This window comes from Myotis brandtii, unplaced genomic scaffold (assembly GCF_000412655.1).
Source record: "Myotis brandtii unplaced genomic scaffold, ASM41265v1 scaffold46, whole genome shotgun sequence".
In the NCBI taxonomy this organism is placed as follows: domain Eukaryota; kingdom Metazoa; phylum Chordata; class Mammalia; order Chiroptera; family Vespertilionidae; genus Myotis; species Myotis brandtii.
Genome location: NW_005367587.1, coordinates 4,879,119 through 4,888,610, shown reverse-complemented (window position 1 = coordinate 4,888,610; position 9,492 = coordinate 4,879,119). Strand labels below are relative to the sequence as shown.

General features: G+C 36.2%; 1 protein-coding gene across 1 annotated transcript in view; it reads right to left on the bottom strand.

The window, feature by feature from the left end:
- Positions 1-781: 781 nt before the first annotated feature.
- LOC102262297 (chromosome unknown open reading frame, human C3orf30) overlaps positions 782-9,492 on the bottom strand; it is a 21,816-nt gene continuing 13,105 nt past the window's right edge. Inside the window, exon 6 of the mRNA XM_005875390.1 lies at positions 782-832. Coding sequence (XP_005875452.1) covers positions 782-832 — 51 coding nt within the window. The remainder of the gene's footprint in view (positions 833-9,492) is intronic.

Genomic DNA, 9,492 nt, shown 5'->3' with positions numbered 1-9,492 from the left:
TTGATGTGTGTGTATGTGTGTGTGTGTGTGTGTGTGTGTGTGTGTGTGTGTGTTTAACTTAAATAAATGTTGTATTTATTAACATCCAAGAACAGGTTTTCATTAGCGAAAGTTTGGGAAGCTGCTCTATTAAATTAATCTCAGATGAACAAATGTATTATGGCTTATACTAAATGAAGACATTTTACAAGAGCCTCTGTCCTAAGTAAAATAGGCTATTCCTGGAGGGGTAATTAGATTGGTAATAGAATCAGTCTCATGTTGTTGAATCTACACTCTGATAAATTTTTGACAACTTTAAAGACTCTTTTTAAAAAAATTAAAAACATTTTTTTTATTGTTGAAACTATTATAGATGTCCTGTAGTCCCTGCCCCCCTGCCTCTGGCCATCACCACACTGTTGTCTGTGTTCATTGGCTATGCATATATGTTCTTTGGCTGATAGATTTGTATTCTTTGGGAGAATTGCATATAAATGGCTAATATTCTGTTTTTGATCCTCTTTGAGATCCTTTTTGAACTTATTGTTCAGTACTTTGGAGGAATGAGCATTGAAATATCAATGTATGGATAAGCATAGCATGTATATTTTTGTATGACTAGCCAAAGGTATCTGTAATTGTTATGCAAATTGTACAAAAATGCCTTATAGATTTTTACTTAAAAAATTAAGAACACATTTAGGCAGAATCACTAGTAATGACCATTCAAAAGCCATTTTTCAAAGTAGGAAACAGAGGTAGAATTGACACTGATGGTTGCAAACAATGTTGAAGAGATTCATTCGTCGTCGGTTGCATTTTTCTCTCTGTCTTTTATCATTTTCTTTACCTAAGGAGAATGAAAAAGATTTTTTTTTCCAATTGCAATTTTGATTTATTTGGAATTACCAAGTAGTTTGGGGTTAAAATATGTAGGCATTGTACTGAAGTCCTTGTAATGAACTATACAAATAATTTAGACTTTGGTAAGTCAAGAATACCTGTCATTTCTAGGAGAACCAGTAAAAATATGAGGATATTGGGACAGTGACCCTATTTTGTATAATGCTGTAATTATAGATACATATCATATACATTAAAAAATCTACAGAATGTACAACACAAAGAGACAACCCTATGTAAATAGTGGACTTTAGTTAATGATGTGTCACTACTAGCTCTTCAACTGTAGCAAATGTACCACACTAATGAAAGATGTTAATAATAGGGCAAACCAAAGGTGGGGAAAGGAAGTACCAGTAAATGGGAACTCATTGTACTTTATGCTTACTATTTCTGTAAACCTAAAATTACTCTAAAAAATAAAGTTTATTACTTTTAAAAGGTTGCCCCACTGTAAAAAAAATTTAAGAGAGTGAAACTTCTAAACTAATAGAAAAATGGAGTGATAAAAGAAGGCAAAAAGTAGAGGAAAATAAACAGAACAGATAGAACAAATAGATAGCATATAGTAGGACAATAGATGTAAACCAAATATATCTTTAACATCAAATATAAATGGACTAAATTCTTCAATTAAATACTTCTCAGATTTTAATTATGGTAAAAATTATATTATGTGATATTTGTAAGAAAGACATCTAAAACCTTCTCCCCAAATTCAAGAAGATTGAAATCATTCCAAGCATCTTCTCAGACCACAATGGCATAATATAAGAAATAAACTACAATAAAAACAACCCAAAATACTCAAACACTTGGAAGCTGAATAGCATGTTATTAAATATTGATTGGGTTACCAATGAGATCAAAGAAGAAATTAAAAACATCCTGGAAACTAATGACAATGAAAACACAACAATCCAAAACCTATGGGACACAATGAAAGCAGTCCTGAGAGGGAAGTTTATAGCTCTACAGGCCTACCTCAACAAACAAGAAAAAATGGTAGTAAATCATCTAAATCTACAGCTCAAAGAATTAGAAAGAGAGCAACAAGAAAACCCCAGAGTGAGCAGAAGGAAGGAGATAATAAAGATTAGAGCAGAAATAAATGACATAGAGACCAAAAAAACAATACAGAAAATCAATGAAACCAAGAGCTGGTTCTTTGAAAGGATAAACAAGATCGACAAACCTCTAGCCAGGCTCACCAAAAAGCAAAGAGAGAGGACCCAAATAAACCAAATCAGAAATGATAGAGGCGAAATAACAACAGACCCCACAGAAATACAAATGATTGTTAAAAAATACTATGAACAACTCTACTCCAACAAACTAGACAACCTGGAGGAAATGGACAAATTCCTAGGAAAATACAACATTCCAAAACTCAATCAGGAAGAATCTAAAAACCTCAATAGGCCAATAACTATGGAAGAAATTGAAGCAGTCATCAAAAAGCTCCCAGCAAACAAAAGCCCAGGACCAGATGGCTTCTCAGGGGAGTTTTACCAAACTTTCAAGGAAGAACTAAAACCTATCCTCCTCAGACTACTACAAAAAATTCAGGAGGAAGGAACACTTCCAAGCTCATTCTATGAAGCCAGCATCACCCTAATACCAAAACCAGGTAAAGACAACACAATGAAAGAGAATTACAGGCCAATATCCCTCATGAACATAGATGCCAAAATCCTCAACAAAATCTTAGCAAATCGGATCCAGCAGTACATCAGAAAGATCATACACCATGACCAAGTAGGATTTATCCCAGGGATGCAAGGATGGTACAACATCCGTAAATCAATAAACGTAATACATCACATAAACAAATTGAAAGAAAAAAACCACATGGTCATATCAATTGATGCAGAAAAAGCATTCGACAAAATCCAACACCCATTTTTGATAAAAACTCTCAGCAAGGTGGGAATAGAAGGATCATACCTCAACATAATAAAAGCCATATATGACAAACCCACAGCCAACATCATACTCAATGGACAAAAACTAACACCATTTCCCCTAAGAACAGGAACAAGACAGGGATGCCCACTCTCGCCACTCCTCTTCAACATAGTCCTGGAAGTATTAGCCATTGCAATTAGACAAGAAGAAGAAATAAAAGGCATCCAAATTGGAAAAGAGGAAGTAAAACTGTCCTTATTTGCAGACGACATGATATTATACATACAAAACCCTAGAGACTCCATCAAAAAACTACTAGACTTAATACATGAATTTGGCAATGTAGCAGGATACAAAATTAACCCCAAGAAATCTGAGGCATTTCTATACACCAATAGTGAACTTTCAGAAAGAGAGATTATAAAAACAATCCCATTTACCATCGCACCAAAAAAATTAAGCTACCTAGGAATAAACTTAACTAAAGAGGTAAAAGACCTCTACTCAGAAAACTACAGGACGTTGAAAAAAGAGATAGAGGAAGACATAAACAGATGGAAGAACATACCGTGTTCATGGATTGGTAGAATCAACATCATTAAAATGTCCATACTACCCAAAGCAATCTATAAATTCAACGCACTTCCCATTAAAATACCAACGGCATACTTCACAGATCTAGAACGAACTCTCCAAAAATTCATCTGGAATAAAAAAAGACCCCGAATAGCTGCAGCAATCCTGAGAAAGAACAAAGTAGGTGGGATCTCAATACCAGATATCAAGCTGTATTACAAAGCCACTGTTCTCAAAACTGCCTGGTACTGGCACAAGAACAGACATATAGATCAGTGGAATAGAATAGAGAGTCCAGAAATTAGCCCGAACCAATATGCTCAATTAATATTTGACAAAGGAGGCAAGAACATACAATGGAGCCAAGATAGTCTCTTCAATAAATGGTGTTGGGAAAATTGGACAGATATATGCAAGAAAATGAAACTAGACCACCAACTTACACCATACACAAGAATAAACTCAAAATGGATAAAGGACTTAAATGTACGACAGGAAACCATAAAAATTCTAGAAGAATCCAAAGGCAACAAAATCTCAGACATATGCCAAAGCAATTTCTTCACTGATACAGCTCCTAGGGCAGTTGAAACTAAAGAGAAAATGAACAAATGGGACTACATCAAAATAAAAAGCTTCTGCACAGCAAAAGAAACCATCAACAAAACAACAAGAAAACCCACTGCGTGGGAAAACATATTTGCCAACGTCATATCTGATAAGGGCCTAATCTCCAAAATTTATAGGGAACTCATACAACTTAACAAAAAGAAGATAAACAATCCAATCAAAAAATGGGCAAAGGATCTAAATAGACACCTTTCAAAAGAGGACATTCAGAAAGCCAAGAGACATATGAAAACATGCTCAAAGTCACTAATCATCCGAGAGATGCAAATCAAAACAACAATGAGGTACCATCTCACACCTGTCAGAATGGCTATCATCAACAAATCAACAAACGACAAGTGCTGGAGAGGATGTGGAGAAAAAGGAACACTTGTGCACTGCTGGTGGGAATGCAGACTGGTGCAGCCACTATGGAAGACAGTATGGAGTTTCCTCAAAAAGCTGGAAATGGAACTCCCATTTGACCCTGTGATCCCACTTCTAGGAATATATCCCAAGAAACCAGAAACACCAATCAGAAAGGATATGTGCACCCATATGTTCATAGCAGCACAATTCACCATAGCTAAGATCTGGAAACAGCCTAAGTGCCCATCAGTAGATGAATGGATTAGAAAACTGTGGTACATCTACACGATGGAATACTATGCTGCTGTAAAAAAGAAGGAACTCTTACCATTTGCAACGGCATGGATGGAACTGGAGAGCATTATGCTAAGTGAAATAAGCCAGTCAATGAAGGAAAAACACCACATGATCTCACTCACTCATGTATAATAAAGACCATTATAAACTTATGAACAAAAATAGATACAGAGGCAGAGATGCCTTGAACAGACTCAAACTACAGCGGGAAAGCCGGGGAGGGTTGAGGGGCGGGAGGGGGGGCAGTAAGAGATCAACCGAAGGACTTGTATGCATGCATATAAGCATAACCAATGGACACAAGACCCTGGGGGGTAGGGGAGACCGGGGGAAGGTCAAGGGGGAAAATAAAAAGGAGACATATGTACTACTCTTTGTAATACTTTAAGCAATAAAACAATTAAAAAAAAAGAAAAAAAGAAAAAGCTCCAAATACAAATATTGTTCTATTAACAATAGTAACTTATTTCTGAGAGGTTTCAAAAAGGTTGTCATTGCTATGATATTAAATGTAGTCATTGCTACATTTAATGTAGAAATCTAGAATTAGAATTGTAAACAACTCTGGCCCAGGCGGCATGGCTCGGTGGTTGAGCATCGACCTAGGAACTAGGAGGTCACGGTTTGATTCCCGGTAAGAGCACATGCCTGGGTTGGCTCAATCCTTCCCAGTGTGGGACATGCAGGAGGCAGCCGATCCATGATTCTCTCTCATCATTGTGTTTCTATCTCCCTCTCCCTCCCTCTCTGAAATCAATAAAAATATATTATAAAAAAAATAAATAAAACTTAAGGGGAGAGTAAAGAAATCTGGCATAGCTATAAAAATATTAAACAGAGTAGTTAGAGTTCATGCTATACCTCTTAATGATAAAAAGTTCAATTTACTAGAAAGATGTAAGAATTCTAAATTAACTTGCACCGAATAACATAGCCTTAACTACATAGACGCAGCATAATTTGACAGAACTACAGGACATTAAGCAAATTTACAATGAAGATTCGAACAACATATTTAGCAAATCTGACTTAATGGATATATTTAGAATACTTCCCAGTAATTGCAGAATAAATCTTTTTCAACCCCAATTAATTATTTAAAACAATTAACCACATGCTACATCATAAATCATGTCAACACATCTCAAAGATTTGAATCTTGTTCTATGAGTAAAGTGCAATTGACTTAGAAATCATTAACCAAAGGGTAACTAGAAAACCTGATATTTGATCATTTATATAAATAATGTAATGTCCAAGTACCCATAAGTTGAAGAAGAAATCATAATAAAAACTAGAAACTATTTTGAAGTAAATAAAATGAAAATACCACATACTTAAATTTGTGAAAAACCTTAAATGTATATATCGGCTTCCTATATGCAAGAATAAGCACTTAAAAAATAAATCCTGCAAATAACAGCTGTGTAATAGAAACAAAATACAACCCTCCCCATGCTATAAAACAAAAACCAAATAAAAAAAAATTAAAAAACCCTCACAGCAACCAGGAGATTCTGGAGACTAAGCAAAGACAGGCAGATTTTGAAGGAGTGTCAAAACTTGGAGCAACTGACCAATTTGGAATGAATTCCTCATTATTTGTAACTTTGACTTAATGAAAACTTACCGAAATGCCTACAATTCTATTAGAAAGCCCACTGTCTTTCAGGAGAAGAAGCCTGGGCTAATATGTCCAGATACTGAAGAATGAGGGGAAAACCTAGAAGAGGGAAAGAGAGTCTCTAATTCTGTGCATGAAACTTTCACAAGACTCAGGCTGACACCTGACTCATGCACTCTCAGGATGGATTCAAAGTAGGCAGCAAAAGCTTAAAGAGTTCACCTGAGCTATGACCCATTAACCACAGAAGGCAAGAGAGTGCTTCAAATGGAATCTAACTGTATTAACTGCTAGCTAAAACAAAAACGTCAACCTTTGCCAAAGGAATATGACAAAACTCAGCAAAAGAAACGAAAACAAAACCAGTAATTCCTTTTGCAATTGCAAACAAAAATTAAAATACCTAGGAATAAACTTAACAAAGGGTGTGAAGGACCTATATACTGAAAACTGCAAATATTATTAAACGAGATTGAAAAAGACACAATGAAATGGGAAAGATATTCTGTGTTCATGGAGTGAAAGAATCAACTTAGTTAAAATGTCTACATTACCCCAACAATATACAGATTTAATGCAATCCCCATCAAAATCCCAATGTCATTTTTTAAAGAAATAGAACAAAAGTCATGATTTGTATGGAACCAAAAAAAGACCCAGAATAGCCAAAGCAATCCTGAGAAAAAAGAACAAAGCTGGATGTATCACACTACCTGACTTCAAATTATACTACAGAACTATGATAATGAAAACAATATGGTAGCCCTGACCGGTTTGGCTCAGTGGATAGAGCGTCGGCCTGCGGACTGAAAGGTCCCAGGTTCGATTCCGGTCAAGGGAATGTACCTTGGTTGCGGGCACATCCCCCGTAGGAGGTGTGCAGGAGGCGGCTGATCGATGTTTCTCTCTCATCGATGTTTCTAACTCTATCCCTCTCCCTTCCTCTTTGTAAAAAATAAAAAAAATATATATATATATAAAAAGAAAACAATATGGTATTGGCAGCAAAACCACAGACCAATGGAACAAAACTGAGAGCCCAGAAATAAAACCACATGTAAATGGGCAAATAATTTCTGACCAAGGAGCCAAAAACACACAATAGAGGAAAAAAAGCCTCTTCAATAAATGGTGCTAGGTAATTGGAAGCCACATACAAAAGAGTGAAACTAGATAATAGTTTGTCCCCTTGTGCAAAACTTAATTCAAAATGGATCAAAGACCTAAATATAAGACCTGAAACAATAAAGTATATAAAAGAAAACATAGGTACTAAACTTATGGACCTTGGCCTATGAGAACATTTTCTGAATTCTACCCCAAAGGCAAGAGAAATAAAAGCAAAATGAAAATAAAAATGAATGGGACTATATCAAATTAATAAGCTTCTGCACAGCAAAAGAAACCAACAACAAACAAAAAGCAACTGAACGGGAGATGTGATTTGCAAACAACAGCTCTGATAAGGGGTTAATATTAAAAATGTATCAAGAATCCATAGAATTCAACACCAAACAAACAATCCAATTAAAAAGATGTGTAGAGAACCTGAATAGACACCTCTCCCAAGAAGACACACAAATGGCCATCAGATATATGAAAATATGTTCAACTTCACTAGCTATTAGGGAAATGCAAATCAAAACTACAATGAGAAAGAACCTCATATCTGTTAGAATGGCTATTATCAACAAGACAGGTAATAATAAGTGTTGGAGACATTGTGAAAAGAAAGGAACCCTCATTCATTGCTGGTGGGAATGTAAACTGGTACAGCCACTATGGAGAACAGTATGACATTTCCTCAAAAAATTCAAATAGAGTTACCATCGGACCCAGCAATCCCTCTTCTGGGTATCTACCCAAAAAACTAAAATATATTTATACACAAAGATATATGCTCCCCTATGTTCACTGCAGCATTATTCATGGTGGCCAAGACATGGAGACAAGCAAAGTGTTCTTCAATAGAGGATTGGATAAAGAAGATATGAAACATATAGACTATGGAATACCACTCAGCCATAAGAAAAGATGAAATACTGCCATCTGCGACAACCTGGATAGACCTTGAGAATATTATACTAAGCAAAATGAGTCAGAAAAAGTTAAGAACTATATGATTTTACTCATATGTGGGATATAAAACGTTAACTGATAGACACAGATAACAGTATGGTGGTTACCAGAGGAAAGAGAGTGGGGGGAGGAGGGATAGTAAAGGGTAAAGGAGGACAAATATATGGTGAAGGAAAATGATTTGGCTTTGGGTGATAAGCACAATGCAATATACAGATCATGTATCATAGAAATGTATACTTGAAAGCCTATATGACCCTCTTAACTAATGTCACCCCAATAAAAATTTAATAAAAAATTATATCCTCTTGTTGGATTGATCCCTTTATCATTATACTAGAGGGCCGGTGCACAAAATTCATGTGTGTGAGGGGGTGTCCCTCAGCCCGGCCTGCACCCTCTCCAATCTGGGACCCCTCAGAGGATGTCCAATTGCTGGTTTAGGACCATTCCCACAGGACAAGTCTCAATATCCGAGACTGCTGGCTCTTAACCACTTGCCTGCCTGCCTGCCTGATTGCCCCTAACTGCTCCTTCCTGCCAGCCCGATCGTCCCCAACTGCCCTCCCCTGCCAGTCATCTTGTGATGGCCATCTTGTGACAGCCATCTTGTAATGATGTGAGGATGGCCATCTTGTGGCAGCCACCTTGTGATGATGTCATGGCGGCCATCTTGTGATGACATCACAGTGGCCATCTTGTGACATTGCACAAGGGCGTGATGCCACCTGGTCTTTTATCATATAGGATAGTGCCCTTCTTTGTCTTTTGTTACAGCCTTTGTATTAAAGTCTATTTTGACTGATTTAAGTTCTGCTACCCCAGTTTTTTTGTTCTCATTTACATTAAATATATATATTTTCATTTCTTTACTTTCAGTCTTTTGATTTGAAGTGGGTCTCTTATAGGCAGCATGTGATGGGTCTTGTTTATTATCCACTCAGCCACCCTACTTTTTAATTGGAGCATTTAGTCCATTTACATTTAAGGTAATTGTTAATAGGTATGTAGGTTTTGCCATTGTATTCATTATTTTCTGACTGTTTTTGTGGCTCTTCTCTGGTCTTTTATTTATTCTCTTGCTTTCTTGTATGTTGATGACTTTCTATAGTGTTATGCTTGGATTTTTTTTCTCTTTATATTAT